Genomic DNA, 23,090 nt, shown 5'->3' with positions numbered 1-23,090 from the left:
ATTTATATAACTTTAATGCCCATAAAAAACAGCTGCTTGTTTAAATGAAAATACATTGATGGGGTTTTTTGCACTAATAAAGTTGTGGAGTAGTAAAGTATTTTGTCTAGTGTCAATTATATCGTCAGTTATATCGTTATCGCAAATATTCAAATGTATATCTTGATAAATACTTTTGGTCATATCGCCCTGCTCTACTATCTATATTGATGTCCCTCCGGTACACCTGGACAAATCGTGTCCAGGGAGAAGGAGGTCTGAGCATCTCTGCAACCCTAACAGACGCACAGCTGGGTCTGGTCTGCAAAACACATGGATCCCATATAACAAAAAACTAAACAAAACACTAAACAAAACACTAAACAAAACACTACAGGATTATAAACAACTAACAACCAATCACAGTTTACCAGCCTGAGAAAATGACTCAACGGCAGAAATAAAGAAAATGGAACAGATGCACAGATAAGCCTGGTGACACACTGTGAGTTTTCAAGCCTCAAACTGATTGTGAAAAAAAAAAAATCAACGTGCACGTACATATGTACAAAGTTACCTACCTACACCCCCCACACACATACACACAAACACACACAAAAGCATGTTTGCATACACGCACTTTTAAAAGCGTGGGCTTGCAGTCCACTAATGAAGTTGTCACATAGCAAACAATCATCTTTTGTTCTATTTTTAAGCTGCTATTTATAACAAGAAGAAAAGAAACTTTCAAATCGACATCGTGTATGTTGGCACAGCAAAGCTACACAATCGAGATAAGCAAAGTAGAGCTGCAGACATAAAGAGGAGCTATAGAGAGATCTCAAAGGTTGGAGAGATGAAGGGAGGGTGGACTGTGAAGTCCCAGAAACAGTGTAGAGAACGGTGCCAACCGCAGGGAAGTAGAGCATCAATTAAGGGCAGCGTGCCCTAGATGGGACAGTCAAGTTCCCACAATGCATCACCATCACGGCCACCACTTCACTTTCAGTCTCTGTTTTACACACACACAAAGCACAGCGCTAATGAAAGGTTTGGCATACACTGTACTCAGTGACACTTTTGCAGACCTCAACAAAATGTATTGTTAGACTATCTTCATGTATTTGTTGTTCAACATGTGCAGATATGAACTTTTCTTTTTTAACTGAACACATTACTGAAAAATGCTCACGGATGATGCTGTCACAGTCTCTAAGTCAGAGCAGCTTCAGTGTTTGTAGATTGCACTCTGCAGCACATGTAGCAGAGTAGCATCACAGGTAAGCACATGCTGTTGTTGAGGGCAGCAGTATTCAGATTTGACTGCCTTACAAATGCTGGAGGATTGGATGAATATATTGGCTTTTTGGCCAAGTTAATCACTGGTTGTTTTATTGTTTTGGTTTGTGAGTATGCCTAAGGCACAGTGATGTGGTGGTAAGCGCTGTTGACTCACAGCAAGTTTGCACGCAAACACGTCCTGTTCTCTTCAGGTACTCCAGCTTCCTCCCACAGTCCAAAGACATGCAGTTAGTGGAGTTGGGTTAAACAGGGATTCTAAATTGACCTTAGGTGTGAATGTGAGCGTGAATGGTTGTCTGGCTCTCTGCATCGATCTGTCCAGATGCATCACTGAAAACTCAACTTAGTAAATCATTCACTTCTAATCTCCTCCATTTATTCATGTACGTCTGGGTTGTGTGGATAGATGTCTAATCAAAGAAGACCTCTCTCTTCCCAGCCATCTCCTTTGCCTCTGGCAGCAGGACACCTAGGTGCTTCCAAGCCAGATGAGAGGTGGAATCTCTAAACATATCCTGGGTCTGTCCTAGTCCTCCTTCTGGGAGGACAGAAGGAGGACTAGGACAGACTCCTCCTCCAAGGGAGGAGGGAGCCAGTTGAGGTGCTGGAGAGATCCGGAATTGCATGGTGAGTCTCTTCTGAGGTAAGAGATAAGGTGAGTCCCAGTGACCCCTAAAGGGAGCAAAAGAAGAAGAATGGGGGCCTAATGATGTCTTCCCATAGACTTATATAGAACTAGAGGTACTTTTGAAACCATTGGAGTAGTACCCTGCAAACCATAAAAAAGAAGACTGGTTTAAGGCACTTTAACCTGCATGTAGCCTTACTTTTCAGATCTGGAACCTACAGTTTATGCATATCACCAACCTCAGGTACTTCTGGCTCACTAGCCATCCCTACACTAACATTTATATTAATGATATCAAAGCACTAAATCGATATAGCAATAAAATCACAGCTAGTTTTCCTGTTTGTTGGTTTGCAAGCCTTAGCGTTTCCTCCTCAGTTCGCATTTGTCGCTCTCAATTGTGTCATTATCGCATTTATTTATGAAATGGAAAAACGGTTCAGGGCGCAGGGTGGGGAAGATTATATTTGGAACTCTGGATATGACCACAGACCCCGGATGCTTAAAGTTGTCCCGTTCGTCTTCATCATCATCCCTCCTGCTGAGAGCTGCAGCCTACCTGAGGCTCTCACACACGTGTACACACAAAGAACACACTGCTGTTAGTGCTGAATTATTGAGCAGAGAGCGACAGGGATGCACAGAGCATGCACACCAGGAGAGGGTAATAAGACACCAAGGAGAGCTTTATGTACATGACTCCAAACACACACATAAACACGAACGCACACACAGCTGCCAGCGTAAGCTAATCCTTCTGAGGTTTATCCAGTGTTAGGGGACACAAATATATGTCACACATTGGTATTAAGGCCCAGAACAGAAGAGGTGTTTAAGTGCACACAAACACACTATCCCAAAAAGAATCAAGGATGATCCAGCATGAGGAGACGGTGTCAGGTCTGTGACATCAAATCCTGTCGGTGCAGATGCAGCTCCAAAACGCTGACGCAGAGCACATTCAACACTGCAGCAACAGTCTGACTAGTCCTTTTTCAACTGCCCTCCTCAAAAAATAACTAAATAAATAAACGTGCTGCTACACCCGAACACAGTGCTGGTACCGAAGAAAAAAGTTACCCTGGAAACTCAATGAGCAAACACACTCAGGAATACAGGAATTTTTTTGTGAGCTGTTCCAGTCTGCTGCTTTCTTCCCTGATCTTCCAGCTTCATCACTCAAAACGGATCTGTTTCACATCCAGTCACCTCTCATCTTCCTCTTCTTCTTCCTTCTCTCCTAACAAATTACTCCCTCATCCCACACACACAGACACATTTGTATCCCCTTTCTGCTGATGCATCAGGTTCAAAGATCCGTCAGCAGCAGCCCTGGTTAATGTGTGGCTGCAACATGGCCGACTCGGATCACTGAATCCTGTACCAGCCTGCATCCTGAGCTTGTGCGTTTCTGTGTGTGCCTGTCTCTGTGTTTAATGTCGGGTCCAAAATTTGTGGCTGTTGTGGCGCAGAAGCAGACCAGACAAGCTAGCGGTCTAGCATCATTACACAATGTGACGGAACTTCCTTCCTATTCAGGGGAAGTTCTTCTAATCTGTCTGCTGTTAATCCCAATCTGTGTCCGCCCTGTTTGTCTCCCTCCAGGCTGCCGTCCAAACAGGCGCAGCTCACTGCTCGCAGCAGGAAACCAGAGAGGGCAGACAGATGCTCGCAGGGACTGGCTGTCAAGAGATTTGGGAGGCGTGGACCTGTGTTTCTGTTGCTGTTTAAATGAGGAGGAGAGGGAGCAAGGAGAGGAAGTGTGAAGGAGTCTAATTTGAAGTAGAAAAAAGCTTGCGAGTGCATTGGTGATACTGCTGTTGCTGCAGCTGCCAGGGGAATGAAATTCCTGCAGTCTGTTAAAGCCTCGCTGTCATCCACAAGAAAATCCCCTTCACGGCTACAGCTTAAGGTCACCTTTAACAACGCAGCAATCCTAAGTCACTGTAGAAGCCCCTATGTAAACATCCCATACAACAGAAAAGCCACCAGGAAAACAAACAAGAATACAGAAGGAGTCACTAAACGAATGTAAATCCATTCAACAGCAATAACTACTGTACTTACTTTGCAGGGAAATCAGAGACATCTGTATGCACAAAATTCAAGGAAAAACCAACATAAAGTGCCTTAGTAAGGCGAGTAGCCACCACTTACTGCCAAACCAGACGGGCTAGTCTTGAGTATTCCAGAAACTGCTGATTTTCTGGGATTTTCCCACACAATGCACTCTAAGGTTTACAGAGAATGGACTGAAAAAGAGAAAAAAGATGTGGTGAGCGGGCGTTCTCAGGATGGAAATCCCTGGTTGATGCCTGAGGTTAGAGGACAATGTCCAGGCTGCTTTGAGCTGATAGGAAGACAACGGTAACTCAAATAAGCATCTCTCAATGCACAACACAAAGACCCTGCCAAGTACCTGTCCTGACAACTAGGAACGGGAAAGTCAGGCTACAGTTCACACAGGCTCACCAAGACTGGTTGACACGAGTATGGAAAACATGGCCTGCTCTGATGAGTCTATCAACAGTTCAGCCTGCTGGCGGTGGTGTAATGGTGTAGGGGATATTTTCTTGGGAACCTCAGTAGGAAGTGAGCATTGTTTATTGCCGTTGACCATGTCCACCCCTTTATGATCACATTGAACCAATCTACTAGTGGGTAATGTGCCATGTCATAAAGCACAAATCCTCTCAAACTGGTTTCTTGAACATGACTCATCAGGTGTATCTGACATCCCCATATTGGTGTTGTTCCTGGATCCTGTTCCTGGATGTTGCTAAAGGTTGTCTACTGATGTCTACGCAGGAAAAAAACATGACCGCAGTGTTGAACCTGGACCAACGCTAATTATGATGAACAGCAGGAACAGTACTAATACAGGTATATCAGATATCAGAACAGTTACCAGACCTCAACCCAACAGAGCACCACTGGGATGTGGTTGAACAAGGAAATTCACATCATGAATGCGCAAGTCAACAAAACTGGAGCTACTGTCTGATGCTGTCAAGTCAATATGGACAAAATTCTGTAAGGAATGTTTCCAACACCTTGTTGAATCTCTGCCACTAAGAATTAAGGTAGTTCTGAAGGCGAAGCAGGGGTTCTACCCGTTCATTATTAGAGATGTGTACTTAAGAAAGTGGCTGATGACTGTATAGGTATTTAGCAGATAAATCAACAGACAGGGCCAACATCAGCCAATATTAATAATATTTAAATGCATCGCTACCTCTAAAATGACAAGTGCACCCATGCCATACCAGTAAAAAGCCACCCATAGCATAAAAAACACCCTTTTTACAAATGATTTTGTCAGCTCTAACACAATCCTCAAGTCTCTGCATGTTTTGTTATGGAATAAATGAAATACGTGTACAGTCATTTCCATGGGAATCTGACAATGTGATGCCAAAGATGAGCGCAACAACATTGATTACAGCTACTCAAAAAGCTCTCAAAAGCCCTGCAAGCCTCTTTCAAAACATTACGAAAATACTACACTTGATGTGCTGATACCACAAAGCCCTGATTTAAAACCACTACAATCATTTATGTGTGTAATGTCACTGATTAAAAATATATGTCGACAGGCAGAACTAACGACGAGAGGCCGAAGTGGGTATATAAACGACTGAAAAGATAACATTTGTGAATTGTGAAGCTAGCTAAAAGTTCTCAATATTTGGTGTAAACAGTTATCACGCTAGCTAAAAGTAATCCCTAACAAACTGAAACAGCTGAACATCTTGTGTAAGCGGAATATTCAGCTGCTATAAAGTCATTAGTACATAGTACTCGGTGCTTTATTACACAGCGATGCCACAGCACGAAATCCACTGACGTGATTAAAGCCCCCCGCTAAGCAACCACAGAGCTCCGACAAGCATCCGCAAGAAGACTACAGTAATAGCAACACAGAAGAAGAATGTAGAAAGCGGTCCAAGAGTCAGCACTCATGCACATTTCAAGTCCATTTGAACGCTGCCCCCGAGCGCAGTAAGGTCACCGTAAACTCTCCCAGCAGCCCCGTTTGTAGACAGACACAAGCCCGGATGGATATTACTGGACTATCACTCAGACCAACGAGGTGAACTCAGACAAAAACCGTGTGTACTCACGTGCCGAGGACTTCTTTAAAATCAAAAATCTTCTTAATGTCGTCGACTTGTTTTTTCCACGTTTCCCCTCTGCCGGTGGTGTCTCCGTTCTCCCGAGCCATGGCGCTGCTTTGCCGGCCCAAGTCCGACCCCAACACTGGGCTGCGGGAGCAAGGATGCGAAAATAAAATAAGACTACAGGAGGAGGGGTGGTGTTGGGGAAGAAGACGTGGGCTAGAGTGTTAGGGGTTTGAGAGTCCTGATGGTCTGGGATCCGCTGCTGCAGGACCATGTGAGTCCTCCTGCAGGTTACCGTGTCCCCGCTTCCTCCTCCTCTTTCTCTCTCTCACTCTCTCTCCCTTTACCCGCTCCCCTCCTGCCTCCTCCTCCCGTCTGGATAGTGGCTGAGTAAACGTGGACGAAAGACAAAAGAGCCTCCGCCACGGTCTTTCAAAATAAGAGCATGTTACTTGACAAGCCAAAATTTAGCTGGAATAATATTATTAATAATATTTTTTCTTGCAACCGCCACAGCTATTATACAGTCTTCAATCAGCCCCAGAATCCCTAGGCTAACAGTAAACTCAAAGCATAGGATCTAAGAACGGGGGAAATCATTTGCTGACGCTATCAGACTTCATTAGCTTATGGTATGAACAAGGAAAAAAAAGGTGAAAAAAAAACCCCCTGTAAAACACAATAAAATAAATCGAGTAGACTAATTTTTTGGACTTTCACCAATGGGGGCGGGAAGTAGTAAATAAATTAATTAGTCTAAAAAAAACACTCTTCCAGATTTTTTATTTTCTTATCCAATGACGTTTTGTTTTTGTTTTTTCCATTCACTGGATAAGAAATTAACCAATAATTGAAATAACCTATTTTCTGGGTTTACAGTCAAATAAAATGGAAACTCATACTTCACTTTCACCAAACTGGTTAATCACGTCTCACTCTTGATAGATATTTTATCAAACAGTTTCACATATACGCTATCTGGAGTGATTTATTTCACACCACTCAATTTTTTTCCCCCAAAAATTTGTTTTATATTGAAGACAGAACCTCACAACTTCCGGCATCGCGTTTGTCAAGCATCTCTAACTTGGCGGCTAATCTGCCTCCACCTGCAATTCGATAAACGTCTTTAATAAACGCCTTTAATTGGTGAACCCCCCCCCCCCCCCCCCCCCCCCCCCCCATCAACATGTCGGGGGACCAGGAGGGGGGTTCCCACTGGTGCACAAAATATCTAGTGTGTTCAAATCCACCTCTTTGCTTCTATGATTGTGATTGTTTATTTAACAACTGCGTCCAAGTCATACTCTGGCAGTGAGTGTTATGACATTAAAGGGAGCCGGTGGAATGCTGTTCCTTGCATCCTGCTACTTCTTTCGAGCAGCAAATTCGCAATGCGCCAGCATTATGACAACAGCTATCACGTATTCATCACCATGTGGGATCCCTAAAGGCGTCCATGTGGCTCAGCGGGGCGCCCAGGGATCAGCGGGGAGCCCAGCTGCAGCAGCGTGCTCACCTAAGTTACAGTGGTCCTCATAACACCTGGATTGCAGACGGAAAGAGCGGTGATCCCCGGGCTCTGACAGCTGCAGGGGCTGAGGTCAGCTCAGGCCGCGTTACTGCCCACAACACACGCGCACATACACGCGCGCACACACACTAGGTTATGTTTGCACTATAAGGAGACAGAGAGCGATAGAGAGAGAGGGGGGTGGAGGACAATGTGTTGCAGCTTCAGCTGCTCATGAGTATTCCGGCTGCAAACTACTGCAGCTCTTCCTCAGCAGCATCCGAGGAAAACTCCTCTCCCCCACGCTTCTCCCCCCTCATCCTAGTCTTTTTCTCTGAGTCAGCAAATCTGACCTCCCCCGGTGAAAGATGATTACCCGGCTGCAAAGGGAGGGAGGATCCGAGGTGGGTGTTAGAGCCATGGTTAAAAAAGAAGATGAAGGTCAAGGAAGACGAATGGGGCCCACTTACTGCCTGCAGCTTGAACACTGACATTTTAAATGCAGACATGTGCGCACGTACAGAAATCATTTGCCTGGCTGAGATGCTGATATGCATATTTCCTCTAATGTCAAACCCTCCAACGATTTCACACTCTGAAATGGCTTGTATTAAACGATCCACTCCCAGCCCCCACCCTCAGTACAGCTTCCATCCTACCTGACATCTGACTTGATGTAATGTGTGGATGGATGAAAGGATTTCTTTAGCAGCTGATGTTATACTGAAATGCAGTCACGATCTACCATATTAAGGAGCTGGGGTTGACACATTTGCTTAGGTGCCAACCAAAGAAGCTGGATTTTGCGGTACTAAACATTACTGTCTTTGGAACAATAGGTCAGGGTTTCAATCCTGGTCAGGGAATGCATTCCATAAGAGTATCCACAAAACACTATACTAGCCTGGAAGTCAGCTGTTGAGGAACAACGACAAACTGAAAAGATGTCTGAAACAAGGCATACATGGACTCAATGAACTGGCAGCTGACTCAATGACAGCGGATATATATGCAACACATGGGAACTATAGAATAGCAGAAAACAAACATCCACAATGACTGAGAAGCACGTGGCAGCTCAGTGCTATAACACAAATAGAACACAGATATGACTGAAGCTGGAGCTCCAGAGGTTACTGCACAGCATTTAGCATGAGCAGCATGGATATGATGAGGCAGCCCTGGTAAAGGACATCAGTCTAACTGAAGCACATGATGCCCAACCACTTGAAAGGAGAGATGCTGAGGATCAAAATTGACGGCAGAATAAAGGTAGCAACCGAGGCGATCACACCCAGCAGAAATAGAGATTCATCAGACCAGGCAACATTTTCCAATCTTCTGCTGACGAGTATTACTTAGCCTGTATGAACTGTAGCCTCGGCTTCCTGTTCTTAGCTGACAAGAGTGACACCTGGTGTGGTCTTCTGCTGCTTCAAGGTTCAGTGTGTTGGATACTCAGAGACACTCTTCTGCATACCTTGCATACAAGTGGTTAATTGAGCTATTGTTGCCTTCTTATCAGCCCTTATTACTGCCATATGATTGGCTCATAGACATATACTTTAAACAGTTGGACAAGTGTACCTAATAATGTGAGCAGAGAGTGTAACTGCAGGCCTATCGTATCTGTATTTTTTTTTAGCTTGATGCACTTAATGAACTGGACTCAGTGCGATTGTGTGTGTGTGTGTACATCTATATTTTTAATCACAGACTGGAGTTCATCATTAGCTAAGCTTTGTATTTACCCTTTAGTCTTTATGATCACGATCAGATTTTGTGATTTGCCCCCTCCCCCCAGCAGCAAATACCCTTTGTCACATTTCAGCAGACAAGCTCGTCCTTATTTGCAGGTCAAACTGGATGTTTACATACACGTTTCAGTTTCATAATGATGACAAGTGGTGAGGCGTATTCACAATATTTGTGTCATGCACACTGTTGCTGCTCGTCCACAGCGGTTTACCTGGCGAGCTGTACCTCTGACACCCACTCTTTCATCTCCCCATAATTGCTCCATCAATCCAGTGAAGAGGAAAAGGGGGAAAAAAGGAAAAGAAACAAAAGTACTGCCCTGTGTCGTGCGTGCGCAGCTCATTTAGCTCTCGGGGTAATGAGAGCTGTTGCGTAACAGTGCAATCAATTTCTAATGTGCTGGTTTACAGCACCCACCAGACTGACAGCCGAGTCAATACACGACAAAGAAGTTTAATGGTGTTCTTTGGAGCAACAGTCTACATTGATGCGTGATGAGGGGAGAGAGAAAAAAGAAATAACAGGACTCCAAATGAGCGCAGGGAGCAATGACTGTGTCAAAACTGCTCAGAGGAAATTGGCAGGGAAAGATGGAGGAGCTGGGATTTCTGGCAAGAAAATTAAAGGTGACTCAGTGATGAAGGGCTTTAGTGTTAAATAGAGAAGTCTGTCAGCCCCATAGGTAAAGAAACAAACTGACACTGTGTGTGTGTGTATCAAATTGATTTCAAACCAAGAGAGACTGTTTTGAGATGTGATACAGATACACAGACTACTCCACAGGCTCAAAGTATAAAAGCAAACATTCTTTACATTGTTAATGAATACATCATTTTACAGTAACACAGTCCCCGCCCCCACAAAAAGTGAAATAACCAACCCCTGGACACGGCAGAGGCCTCTATTAAGATCGGCAATAAGGCGCTAGGCAGTGTCGAAGGAAATGAGTCCCTAAGGAACGGGTAACACGATCTGCTAATTTAACATGCTCCATTCGAGTAATGTGAAGGAGCTATTTAGGAAATCCCGGGTACACCGCGTACCATTCTGAGATTTAAAAAAAAAAAAAAAGTAGAAGGAACTGGTGCTGAAACAGAAGAGAGGGTGAAGAGTCACTTCATGCAGATTTTATATGGAGAGCCGATGACGCTGATGTCACTGTGGCGCGTTCTCCTGCTCTTCCTCCTCCTCAGACTCTTCCTGTTGGCTTTTCTTCTGCGAACAGGAGAAGAAGGAGAGGAGAGTTTAACCCTTCACTGCAGTCACCTGTCATTTTACACTAGTGTAGTATAACATTAGAAATTAGTACTTTTCTTGTACGTTTTTTATGGTAATGCTAATCAAAAACTCTCCACATCATATGATTAAGATCGCAGTAACGGAGTCAGCACCAGATGAGCTCAGCATGTCCAGTGGTTACTGATGGGATGCTCTCTAAAGGTCCCAGCTGCTAGTACAATGGTGGTCAGTCAGTGGTCAAACTTTAGAGAACCTGGGCTACATGCTGGTGCAAGAAGTTGAGTCTTTTCTGCTGCAGCCGCAGCTGAAAATGCACTCACTATGTCTTTTGTTTCAACGCCTGAATGGCAAACAACGTTTGTGTTCATGCATGACAAACAGGTCGTCATGCATGAACGCAACTTTCCAGGACCTACCAGCTTGAGGAAGTCGATAAGTTTGTATGCATCCTCTCCTGTGGAGAGGTCGACAAAGTCCCGTGGAATTCTGTAGCTCAGACAGGGGCTGGGTTGCACCGTTACCTCGCTGGTGGTGTAGCGGAACGCCGGGCCTTCCTGCACAGGTCCACAGACACACTGAGCATTCATTAAGACTCCAGAGTGTGTTGCAATACGGGACATACAGTATACAATGACTGACCTGCTGCTCTGCAACCTCTCCAGACGTCAGCTCGCCCCAGGTGAACAGCAGCGAGTCAGTCACCTCTCCGAATGGGTTCAGGTCGATGAGCCACACCCTCCCCTGCGACACACACGAAGACACATACAGTAAATGCAGCTCACAAAGTGTGTGTTGGGTTTTTTTTGATTTATCAAGAAAAACATTCAGTATCGAGTTACCTGGCTGTCTCTGTAAACATCAAACACAACTGTAAAGCAGAAAAAAAACATCTGAATGAGTAATCATTTAACATTCACACTACTGTCTCGCACAACTTCAAAAAGCAAACTTTTATTACCACCTCACATTAAACATTAAAATCACAATTAAGTGAAATGTCATCAGTCTTCGCTTTCATTTCCGTCCTGCCTAAATTACCCCATTTTTAACAGTACATATTTAATGACTTTCATTACTCCACAAAAAGTCTGTTTCTGTCTGAGGAGAACTTACGAAACTGAAAATATTGCATTAAAATTTACATGTACAGGGAAAAATAAAAGCAGGCTGATGCTCACAGTCTTCATCCAGGAAGTTGTACTGGATGTGCTGGCTGAAGAAGTCCTGAATGGCCTGGCTTATCTGCTCCTCCTGCTTCAGGATGTGCTGGTAATACTGCGTGTAGTCTCTTGGGGAGATAGCTGGGAGATCGCACAGACACATCGTCAGCACACTTTAGATTACATTTTATAATTGGTTCTAAATTAGCCTCCTGAATAACTGTACAGAGAATTTTAAAAAATAATTCCCGTCTCATGCATGAAGCGTACTCTCTTTATGTCCATTTGTAGCCACTCGGTGGCTAACGTGATCAAACGCAGTGCAGATATTTATGGACAACACTCGTGTAAAAGAAGAGGAGGGACAGTTTTTACCGATCAGTTTGTTTTCTTTGACAAAGCAGCGAAACTCTCCGCCAGGAATCAGCTCACTCCACTTCCTCAGTACCAGCTGAAGAAAGAAGACAAGTGTTAGAGTGTGAGACAACCATTAAAGAGGAGACACTGGCGCTAGTAAGCCAATAGAAATACTTAAATACGGCAGCAGATTTGTTGATAATACAAGGAAAGCCAAAGAATGTGTTAGTGCTCTGCATGCAAATTACTCCCAACTGAATCAATATGTAATGAAGTTTTCAGATGACACCATTATTCTTAGCTTACTCACATGCAAGTCTGACATTTTAAACCAGGACTGGACAGGCTTGTGAAAAAACTGAAGAAACGATGGTAGGTGCAGGATCCTTTGCAGATCAAACCTCTCTAACTGTTTTATTTGATCTTATTTAGTTGCACTACAGTATTTTTTACCCAGTCCTGTTATGTTCATGCAATTCCACTGAGCAATGCATATAAACAACAAAGGGATGTGAATATTACTGTACACAGCAATGACATTACACAGGTTACTTTGTACAAACACACTGAAAGTGCGTTTACTTGGCTCATAAATGTGGCCGTGATTGTAAAGCAATCAATCAGCATCTCCGTTTCCTTGGAGACTCCAGGATTTCGGTTCTGCTGCAATGTCTTTTTTTTTCTTTTTCCCCAGCGTGCTTCAGTCCACCTCTAACACCTGTAGTAGTCAAGTTTTTAAGTTTTAGTTGAATGGCAGGAAAAATCATGGGATCGACTTCCCTGACATTTTTGTATTTTCGCTGGCTGGCAGGATTTTAACCAATCCTTCACATGACTGTTGTATTTCAGGTCTCCTTCCAGAACTAAATGACTGGATGTGACTGGTGATCTTTGCCTGTATAGCTTATCTGGACTACCCTCGGGAAAAACCTAATACCCAATCTAATAGTTGACAAACTCCATCTTTATTGATATAAACTGAGGTGTCAAAACTTATTAGGGGAAGTCAGAAAAGGTCGCCACTAGTTGCTCTCATGTTTGTGGGTGTGTGTTTTTTGATGTAGCGGTTGGCTGACAATTATTAACTAATCTTATTTCATATGCAAACAGCCTAATGGCCAACACAGGATGACTCACCAGGTCACGAAAAACAAGCCTGTAAGAAAATGACCTCTCTTGACTTATGACCCAGTCATCGCTTTTCTGGTGAGTTTTCAGTCTCAGCTAGTTACTGAATACAATGTTTGTTTTTAAGAAATTACTGTTGTATTTGGAGTCAAACAGATCATAGAGATCAGGGTATGTTTTAGAAGTGGCTGCTGTATGAGTCTGGAAAGTCCTCAGGCTTTTTAGTCAGAGCCAGCGCTCCCTCATAATCTGCAAAACCAAAATAAGCTCGGGGTTATAATAACAGGTGCTGTCACAATGCAAAGAGACTAATCAAACATGATTTCTTTTTCTGAAAATGTTGAGGAGTGTAAATGGTGAAGTTTTTTGTGAAACCGTTTGTCTCCAGTTTTTTGAATAAGTCTTAAATTTTAATCTTTGCATTTTTCTGTTGGGTTCTGAAAATGCCAACTTTGGGAGCCAGCGAGTGACTAAAAAGACACATTTGTAGTTTGTGTTCATAAAGTGACAGCTCAGAAAAGGGTTTTACTTTTAGTTTTTTCTAGGTTTTATTCTTCTTAATCATAAAGAGAGGTGGCATTTCTTGACTCCAGCTATATTTGTTATTGTCAGAGGGATTTACTCTGCTGTGACGGCTCAAATAGAAGAGCTACAGCTGAACAGAAACACTCTCTTGGTCTTGCTCTGAGCTCTGTATTACAGTGGGACAGCAGTATTACACTGTTTCACCCATCATCCTCACCATATGCTACTAACAGCTGCCACTGGCCCTCGGGCCATACTTTGGCAATCTTTTAACAGCGATGAGAGACACTGTGAGCTGATTTAAGTGCTCGAGTAATTTCAGTTATTTCCATAACGACGCGGGGTTGGCAACCAGCAGAAGCCAGAGGGGTTTTTTGTTCTATCAGTCCTTTTAAACAAGAAGCTAAACACTCAACAGCACCTTCAATATTTGCATCTGTTCAGCTGCTCATTAAAAGAATGATCTAATCAGCCAATCACATGACAGAAATACATTTAGGCATGTAGACATAGACAAGGTGGCCTGTTGATATTCAAACTAAGTAAGGTGATTAAAAAGACTTTGAATGGTTGTTGCTGCCAGAGAGTCTAATCTGATCTACTTTTTTGTTGTTCCAGATTTATGTTGTATTATATTTTGTGAACATGTGTAAAGCAAGAGTAAATTAAGCCTCAGGGTAATGACACAAAAACATATTTGGAGACTATTCTTCTTTATGGTGGGAAAAAGAAAGTATATACCTCATAGTTGATGACTGGGTCTGGGGAGTCCTGGTCGCTGCATTGAAGGAATCTGAACATGGAAATGACAAAAAAGTAATAATAAAAACCTTAAAAATTTACTTTTCACTTTCCCCACACTGAATGTTTGTCATGGAGTGTGAAGCAGCGAGAAGTAAATCTACAGCCCAGCAAACACTGCCAGTTCAAATGGGCCTGCGCACACCACACCAGGTGTTTTTCCTTTTTTCTTTCTTTAAACGAGCCCAGTTGTTTACGATTGTGATGTTGTTGTTAGGCAACGGGACTTACGGCTGCGTGAGGTCATGCGTGATGAAGTCGGAACTTTTGAAGAGCAGAAATATATCACTGAGGCTGCGACACTGCAGGGAGCTGTTCAGAGCAATCCAGTTCGCATCCTGTAGGGAGGGGAAACAAACACACACGTTAAGTTACACTGGATATAAAACGTGTGCATTCAGCTGTTAAAATGACAACATGCTGTGCTGTTAAAAAATGAGACCACAATAAATCATTTGAAAATGAGGCTGCCAAGAGTCCTACATGTTACAATCTCCCAGATTCTCCATGTGTCTCGACTATGAGGTAGGATGGCAATAAAAAAGCCTTTTCTTAGAAAGAAAAACATCCAAGCCAGGTTACAGTTTGCAAAAAATACATCATGTCTCCCAAAAGCATGCGGGAAAATGTGTTACAGTATGATTAGACTACACACACAATTCCAAAGGCATGTTTGGTGCAAAAACCAAGGTAAAGCATGGTGGTGGCATAATCATGATTTGAGGTTGCTTTGCATTAGTCAAGGTGAAGGGAATTGTGAACACTCCCAAATACCAGTCACTTTTAGCCTAAAACCTTCAGTATGACATGACAGAGAGCCTAAACGTAAATTCAAATAAAATGTAAATTCGAATGGCAAAGCTGGATTTCAGATCAAACAGAAAAATCAAATCAAAACAGAAAATCTGAGGGGAGAAGTTAAGAGGATTGTGCAAAGGAGACGGCCTTACAATCTGACAGATCTGCAGAGGTTTTGCAAGGAATGGTGGAAAAATGTTGCAAAGTCAAGTTTTGCCATGCTGATAGACTGAATGTTTTGATTATATCAAAAAGTGCTTCACTAGTATTAGCTTAAGGGTGTGCCCACTTATGCAACTAGCTTGTTGCACTTGGATTTATTTGGTTTGCACTTGAACTGTAAAGGTTATAGGTCACATCAAAGGTGGGAAACATGACTTATTATGGTTTCGTCACACTAACATCAGAAAAACCTGGCAGAACTATATGCCCTCATCCTTAATGAATAATTCATGAGGCATTTAGTGACAAACAGATGTTGGTCATGCTAACACTCTTCAATCTGAAGCAGAGGAAAGCAGTGTTTTTACCCGTGGTGCGCTCCAATTGAGTTTAGGGAATACACGCCCACCCAGGCTGTTTATGGCCTCCAGCACTTTAGAGGTGAACTCTGGAAACTCAGGAGCCTGGCAGAAACATGACATTTCAGGCTGTTATTCCCACCAAGCAAAATGATAGTACAAGCTTAAAGGTGAGGTCATGCACATTTATTACATAGATGCAACCTGATTTAAAGAAGAATGAGTTCACCTCTTTAGCTTAAATGCTTATATCTACATTAACATAACAGCACACATATGAAGAAACATATACATGGAAGTAATGTAAACTACAAACTGATACTTGGCTATTTTTTAGCAAAATGGTTTTACGTAATCATCCGAATTGACTGTCTTTGGTTTAACTGTAAATATATAATAACAAATAAATGAGGCGCACTTGGACCCATTAAGGACACTTACAGTGACTGTTGTAGTTGTTTCATCGTCTGACCACTAGAAGGGAGGAGAGAGTTAGAAACATGATCGGCCATGCTTCACAAGAGCATCCACCACTGTAACAGCACATATGTGACACCAAAGACGTAAAAGCTTAATATGTCCCATTTAAGGTTTTAAATTTGTTTCACACTTATTTAGGTCATATTCAGTGCGATAGTGACCGTGCGATCCATTTATGATCTCTGTGACGTTCTTCCAATCTTGAAAAAAAGGCTCCAGCTTACCTGAATGTCTTCCTCTGCATCTGAGTCGCTGTTGTTAGTTTGTGTCTGCTGTGTGTTGTGGTCACTTGAGGGAAGAGAGAATGAGGAAAAGTGTAAAATCAGAAGAGACAGCATGTAATCTGTGAGCAACTGTCAGAACGCCCAATTACGTTTAAATCATGATTTCCACGACAGAACACATAGGAAACATAACCGTGTGTGTGTGTGTGTGTGTGTGTGTGTGTGTGTGTGTGTGTGTGTGTGTGTGTGTAGTCTGATACCTTCCAGAGACTACCAGTGTCCCATCGTCCAGTAAATAGTCTATTACATTCTGAGGCAGTGGAAGAATCAGACTGGAAAACAAGACGAACCACATCACGTGTATAATACACAGAAACCAACAAAATATATGAAATAAAAGCACAGAAGTAGAAGAAGGGTGCACTGTTTACTATTTACACTCACAAAGACAGAAAGGGCAGCTGTCTGCTTTTTGTCTGTCGGCTAACGTTAGCAGCCGGCTAGCTGCCCTTTATTTTACAGCAACAATTATAAAAACGTTCAGTGGACTTGCTCTACAAACGTTAGCAGTTTACCTTTTAATCGTATGTTTCTTAAATATCGGATACCAAACCGAAAACTGACAGTTGACAACTTGCTCCTTCTTCATGCTGCAATATCCTGTAAAGGAAACGAGTCCATCAGTAAATAACTTCCGAATCTCTTTTAGAAACACATTAAAATTCTGGCTTGAAATTACACAAAATCTTCACAGTTATGAATCGATTTTAATGATTTTAATTTTACTCAGAAAACGGTGAAAATAAATACATTAGTTAGCTGTTGGTACAATTAAAAACCGTGCCATAAGTTTTCGCTCAGGGAATCATTTTCATGGTGCACATGTAGGCGTGCAGTGAGCTGACGGAGATCGTTTATTAAAAAGAAGACCTCACTGTGGATGCCTTAAACTACAATTGTAAACGTAAAAAAATAAAAAATGTTATTTATTTTAAAGAATTAACCGGATTCATATATAGGTGTATTTTCCGTGAAATGTCTTTTTTTTTTTACTGCAAACAAAGCCGATAATTAAAACTAGAATGAAGTAATTGCTGGATTTGTATTGTAAATATTTCATTAAAAATGTTAACATTGAAACTGTTTATTGAAATAGATTTAAGTTTCTCGGTTCTTCCCATTATTGTGACGTTTGTTGTATCAGGAAGTGGCAGCAGAGTGACTCATCATCGTTTCTCTACTCTCTACAACTAGTCACACACGAAAGGGAGTTCACGTGAGTTAATTTGAGTGTTTTTTACAAATTTACCGGATTGTTAAAAGTTTGAAATACTCGAGCTCTGGCAGTTTGTAGCACTGTGAAGGGTAAAGCAGATACCCGCCGTTAAATAAACAAAGACACACAGGGAAGGAAAGCTAAATGCGGAAAGGTAGGGGGAAATTGAACGGTCTTGCAGTTGCCTGGCTCTGGCAGCTAATTGAGTAGCTCATGATCTGAAACGTCTCTTCAGCGTTTAAGCACGGGTCGATACAACTGCTGTATTTTCCTGCCCAGGTCAGGCTTTCTGACTCGTCTTTCTTTCATTTTCAGTCGGACAGTAACAATGAGCAACCACGAAGAACCCAAAGACACTGCAGCTCCTCACATTGTGAAAGAAGAGGTGTGTGTGTGTTTAAATGTTTGTGAATGAGGGCGTTCAGAAAAAAAAATGTCGACGCTAGCAGTATAAAATTGCTATAATAGTGCATTGGCTATAAATTGGCTTCACTTGTGTAATATAAAAATTGTGTTATACAGTTTAAAGTAATAAAGTTTCAATGTGGAGCTTCCATGTTAGTTTACTGAACAGTAGGCATGTGATGAGCTGTGTGTATGTGTTTGTTTTCTAGCTTATTGCGGCAGGGAAATGGGTGAAGCTGGAAAAGACTACATATGTGGACCCCGCTGGAAACACCAGGTATTGTTCTGTCTGTGGGTTTCCATATTCTCAGTGAGATTAATTAACACTGATAAATAGTGGATAGTAATATAAAACATAGCCTGAGTTTAAAATAATGAGTGTATGTGCAGTGACAAAAAGATCTTTATTTAATTTAGAAATTTGGGAAATTTTGGTGTTTATCCAGACAAAACAATAGATTTAATGTGTAATATAATAGCTTAACTGAAATGGAGTAGCTTGAAAGAATAACACAGAACACATTGCTGGTCTGTTGAGGTGAAGAGAGAGCCAAATGTGAAAGCAACGGTACTGTTTTACTGTTAGTGCTACATCCCTACCCCCACCAATGGTCATGATCTATGGGTAGCAATGGAAAGAATGAGATCGCGAATCCACACTCTGGAAATAAGCATCCTCCGAGTGGTGGCTGAGCTGAGGGCGAGAAGGTGCTCAGGGTAGAACCGCTGCCTCTCCACAAAGGAGTCGTCTGAAGTGGTTTGAGCATCTAAGATAGTGCCTGGGTCCCTTCTAGGCAAGGTATGTCTTACTTGGAGGAGACCCCAGGGTAGACCTAGGATTTGCTGCGGAGGTTATGTCTCTCAGATGGATTGGGGAAAAACTCTTTCCAATGGAAGACTTGGAAGAGGTGGCTAGGAAGAAGGAAGTCTGAGCATCTCTGCTTAGACTGCTACCCAGCGACGTAGACACATAATTCAGTTTTTTTCACCATCATCATTCATTTTTACTCTTAGCGAAGTACAAACCTGTCTGAAACACTCAGTTTCAGACAGGTTTTTTCTGCTCTTGTCTCTATACGATGTCAGTAGATGGTTATGTGGATGTTTCCTCTCAGGAGCCCCACCCACCAACTGTTCAAAAATGTTGATTTTGATGGGCAGAAGAAAGTTAGCTTAACTGGAAGAGGAAGGAAGGATGGTAGAACAGCACAACAGGTCCACCCTTAAACTACTTTGATTACCTGTTTTAAACCTCCAGAACCTGGGAGACTGTGAAACGGACAACGAGGCGGGCCAACACTGAAGCAGATGGTGAGCGTATCTTCTTTCATTTTCTGGTTGTTCAGCTTTTGCCAGAGTTATTGAAGGCTAACACATATTTCCTCCAGGTGTGGGAATAATCGCTCTGCTGAAACGGACGCTGCATAAGGACTGCGTAGTGATGGTGAAGCAGTTCCGCCCTCCTCTGGGATGCTGCACTCTGGAGTTTCCTGCAGGTCAGTTTTTTCACTCATGATGTGCTCGATGATGGAGTATGTTCCAGGGTAATGAAAAGTGCTTAATCATCTCCAAGTTGGCACTTTGTTATTTTTCTGTTGTTTAGGATTGATCGATGAGGGGGAAACTGCCGAGGCGGCTGCACTGAGGGAACTGAAGGAGGAAACTGGTTACACAGGAGAAGTAGTAGGAGTCACTCCAGGTACTATTACACACCATACTGCAGAAATTCAGGGATCGGCAGGATGAAGTGTCCATACACATTTTATCTTTGAAAATTCCAATAAGAGCGATAAGGTTAAGTAGACTGATAAGTTTGTTTTGGCTAACATTATTGCTGTGCTTGCAGCAACCTGTCTGGACCCTGGTCTGTCTAACTGCACCATTCAGACTATCCTGGTCAACATCAATGGTGACGATGTGGAGAATATCAACCCAACACAGAAGCTGGGTGAGAAAACTTTTCACAACTCAGTTTTTTCACCATCATCATTCATTTTTACTCTAACTTGTTTAGGACATAATTCAGTTGGCCATGTTGCCTTCATCACTTTTCTTAGATTCACTTACAAGCAGAATTCCTGTGCAGTAATCTGAAGCCGGTGCTAAAATAATTAAACTCTATTCTAGAGGGAAAACTTGATGACTTTCAAATATATATTTTTTACCCTGAGCTATGCTTGATGGGTCACTGTTTCATCTGACATGATCACGGACAGAAATTACTCCCCACAGATAGCAAAGTGACCCCTGACTGGATCGACCCCGGTGTCTATTGCTGTCTGTATAGGCCAGCAGTCCACTGTTCACCTTAGCTGTTTATATGCTGTGTGAAGAGTTTCCACATCTATTTACTCTGGAGGAGGATGTAAAACTTTGAAAGGAGTCTGACACAGGTCATGAGTCGGTGAAGCTCACTTCTGTCAGGCAGCTGTAGTGAGGTGAAAATTTGAGGATATGTTGAAGTTTTCTGTCAGTAAGCGCTGCTGTTTTTGAAGCTGTTAGCCAGCGTTTCTGAAACTGTCTTGAAGAGGATGTAACGTTGCTGAACTCCGAACTACAAGACTGTCAGGAATTAATAAGTATGTTTGCTCGTTTTTCTTGTGTTAGTCACATTGTTTCTTTCCTCAGATGATAAAACATAGATGTCATGAGACTTCAAGTTGTTGTAGATGAAACTACACAGTACTGTGTAGTGCTGTTAACAAAAAAAGAAATGGGCCTTCTAATCTGTACCAAAATGTTATGATTTACCTGGATAGAACTTTATTAATCCCTTGGGTAGGTTCCTCCAGGAAATTCAGTTTCCAGTAGCAGAACGCCAACAGAAATTTGCATAGTAAAGAAATAGAATGTAATATAAAGTAAAGGTGAATGAGAGAATATACTATTAGCATATATACAAATATAAATACAAAATATATAAATAGGCAATGAAATATACTCATTTATGAGATGTAGCAGCCAAATGTCTATTGCACATTTCAACTATTGTCAGTCTATTGCACAGTGATTAGTTCTTCTTCAGTGATTGTTTGCAAACACTAGTTTGGTTTTCCCCACCCTCCTTTGTCCTTCCCTTTCCCCTCCCCTCCAGAGAGGAGTTAACCAGTTTGACGGTGTGTGGGACAAAGGAGTTTTCATTTGTACTATTGCTCCTGTAACATGATTTCTGTCAGAGTAGGAGAATATTAGCTTACTCTTAATTAGTTTTGGTGCTTAAATGCGTTACTGTAATGAGCTCCTTGGACAGCTTCTAGAATTCATTTGGTAGTTGGATCTTCACTTTTCTCATGCAGGCTTTTACATTGCTGGGAGTAACAAGAGGTTATGGTAGTGTAGTTTATTGAAGCACACACAAAGTATCTGCCTTAACAAGCCTGTGCCCCTTTTTTCTTAACAATTCATTCACAAATGGATGAAATGGTCATTTAGAGGTTTTGGTTGTGTTAATTAAAGTTAGGCCAAAATGAGTAGTTGGTTCATCATTTTTCCAATCTGTAAATTGAAGATTTTGTGATCTTTCTGTTAAAAATTAACAATACCTTCGTGACTTCATGTCACTGTAGCTCACCTGCTTGAGCAGCTGATCTAATGCTGAAGCCTACTGCAGCAGTCTGGGTTAGTGTAATGGCTCGAAAGTCTCAGTTGGTTTTGACATTCAAACCTTCCAGCCTCTGCAGTTCAATTGGCAATTTAGAAACAAAGTATCAATCCTGTCGTGCTATTGATCCGATACAATACCAAGACTAATTGCATCTGCTGTCTCCTGTGAGTTTTACCTTTGTCATAAGCATCTGTACTCAAACATGAACTGTCCGTATCAGATTGTCCCACTGTTATGCAGCGTTCACGTGTTAAACCTCCTAAAACATGAAGAGAAACTCAGTCTTCCCTTTTTATGCTTCTTAAAAAACCAATATCATTATGTTAAACTTGTTCTCTTGTGTTGTTTTTTTTTCCCCCCCACAGATGATGGAGGTGAGTCATGTTTCAGTTCCCTTTTTAAGTAGCCCTCAGACATAAAGGCCCATGTGACCATTTCATTGATCTTCTCCTTCCAGAATTTGTCGAAGTTATTCTTTTACCGCTTGACGAGTTCCAGACCAAAATAGACGGTGCGACTTTTCACACACTAAAGTTTGTGCAAGCATTCAGACTGTAAGAATTAAAGCCTAACATGAGCTTCCCTCATTTTATCCCACAGATTTGTTGCAGAAGGAAAAAATAATGGTGGATGCTAGGGTGTACATCTTCGCCATGGGGATGGCTCAGGCCTTCTTTAAGCCAAGAGAGCTGCCTGTGCTGAAGCAGTGAAGGCAACCTGCTGAAGATGAGGATTGACAGGAAGAAATAGTCTCTTTTTTGTTACACGGGGCTTCTGCATAGGAGCACAAAATTTGGACGTGTGTTTTTAAAAATGAGGATTTTTTTTTTTATTTCAAATTGTGAAATCAAAATATTTGTGCTTTTGAGACTAATAGAGCTATGTGTTTAAAATCATACTCAAAACTGAAAACTTGAAGTCAGAGGAGGAATTCAAAGCTGTGAGAAAGCAAACCTATGAAGAAGCCCTGTTTACACTACATGTGCTGGACCAGTTTTTGCTCTTGGTGTGAAGATTCCACCATAACTCATGGTTGGGCTTTAAGCCTGACAAATAGTAGTTTCCAAGTTTTTATAAGATAGCTTGACTTAACACAGGTTCTTGTAGGTTGTATTTACTGATTTGAAAACATTCCTTTACATGTGCTTACATACTGTTTGACTTAATGAGAGAAAAATCCACCTCAAACTAATTACCCGTTTAAAAGCTGGCTGTATGGGCTTTGTGGGGAAAAAACAGACTTCACTAAGTTGAATAATTCCAGCTCATGT

The 23,090-nt window shown here is 42.0% G+C and overlaps 3 protein-coding genes across 4 annotated transcripts in view; 1 reads left to right on the top strand and 2 right to left on the bottom strand.

Moving 5' to 3' along the window:
• camk1da (calcium/calmodulin-dependent protein kinase 1Da) overlaps nucleotides 1-6,374 on the bottom strand; it is a 73,051-nt gene extending 66,677 nt beyond the window's left edge. Inside the window, exon 1 of the mRNA XM_080887087.1 lies at nucleotides 6,034-6,374. Within this exon, the coding sequence (XP_080743213.1) occupies nucleotides 6,034-6,134 (101 nt within the window). The 5' untranslated portion in view covers nucleotides 6,135-6,374. The remainder of the gene's footprint in view (nucleotides 1-6,033) is intronic.
• A 3,360-nt stretch (nucleotides 6,375-9,734) lies between these two features.
• Nucleotides 9,735-17,380, bottom strand: cdc123 (cell division cycle 123 homolog). The gene is made up of 14 exons (XM_080886107.1): nucleotides 17,345-17,380; nucleotides 17,110-17,194; nucleotides 16,795-16,866; nucleotides 16,535-16,598; nucleotides 16,272-16,304; nucleotides 15,840-15,935; nucleotides 14,743-14,849; nucleotides 14,452-14,503; nucleotides 12,076-12,151; nucleotides 11,719-11,841; nucleotides 11,380-11,408; nucleotides 11,180-11,281; nucleotides 10,957-11,094; nucleotides 9,735-10,516 (listed from the first exon to the last, which is right to left on the bottom strand). The coding sequence occupies exons 2-14, from the start codon at nucleotides 17,181-17,183 to the stop codon at nucleotides 10,457-10,459; spliced, it is 1,026 nt and encodes a 341-aa protein (XP_080742233.1). The 5' UTR covers nucleotides 17,184-17,194; nucleotides 17,345-17,380; the 3' UTR covers nucleotides 9,735-10,456.
• A 221-nt stretch (nucleotides 17,381-17,601) lies between these two features.
• On the top strand, nucleotides 17,602-23,039 carry nudt5 (nudix (nucleoside diphosphate linked moiety X)-type motif 5). 2 transcript variants are annotated; one of them, XM_080886105.1, is made up of 10 exons: nucleotides 17,602-17,621; nucleotides 17,739-17,810; nucleotides 18,126-18,195; nucleotides 18,425-18,492; nucleotides 19,474-19,526; nucleotides 19,604-19,711; nucleotides 19,819-19,914; nucleotides 20,062-20,163; nucleotides 22,277-22,330; nucleotides 22,420-23,039. In XM_080886105.1, the coding sequence occupies exons 1-10, from the start codon at nucleotides 17,617-17,619 to the stop codon at nucleotides 22,527-22,529; spliced, it is 738 nt and encodes a 245-aa protein (XP_080742231.1). In that variant the 5' UTR covers nucleotides 17,602-17,616; the 3' UTR covers nucleotides 22,530-23,039. The 2 variants fall into 2 exon arrangements, with proteins under 2 accessions (XP_080742231.1, XP_080742232.1); XM_080886106.1 differs by lacking the exons at nucleotides 17,602-17,621; nucleotides 17,739-17,810 and adding an exon at nucleotides 17,817-17,964.
• The last annotated feature ends 51 nt before the right edge of the window (nucleotides 23,040-23,090 follow it).

The sequence above is a fragment of the Rhamphochromis sp. 'chilingali' genome (genome assembly GCF_963969265.1).
Source record: "Rhamphochromis sp. 'chilingali' genome assembly, chromosome: 7".
Classification (NCBI taxonomy): domain Eukaryota; kingdom Metazoa; phylum Chordata; class Actinopteri; order Cichliformes; family Cichlidae; genus Rhamphochromis; species Rhamphochromis sp. 'chilingali'.
Note: the sequence above shows the minus strand (reverse complement) of the source record. Positions and strands in the feature narration are given on the sequence as shown.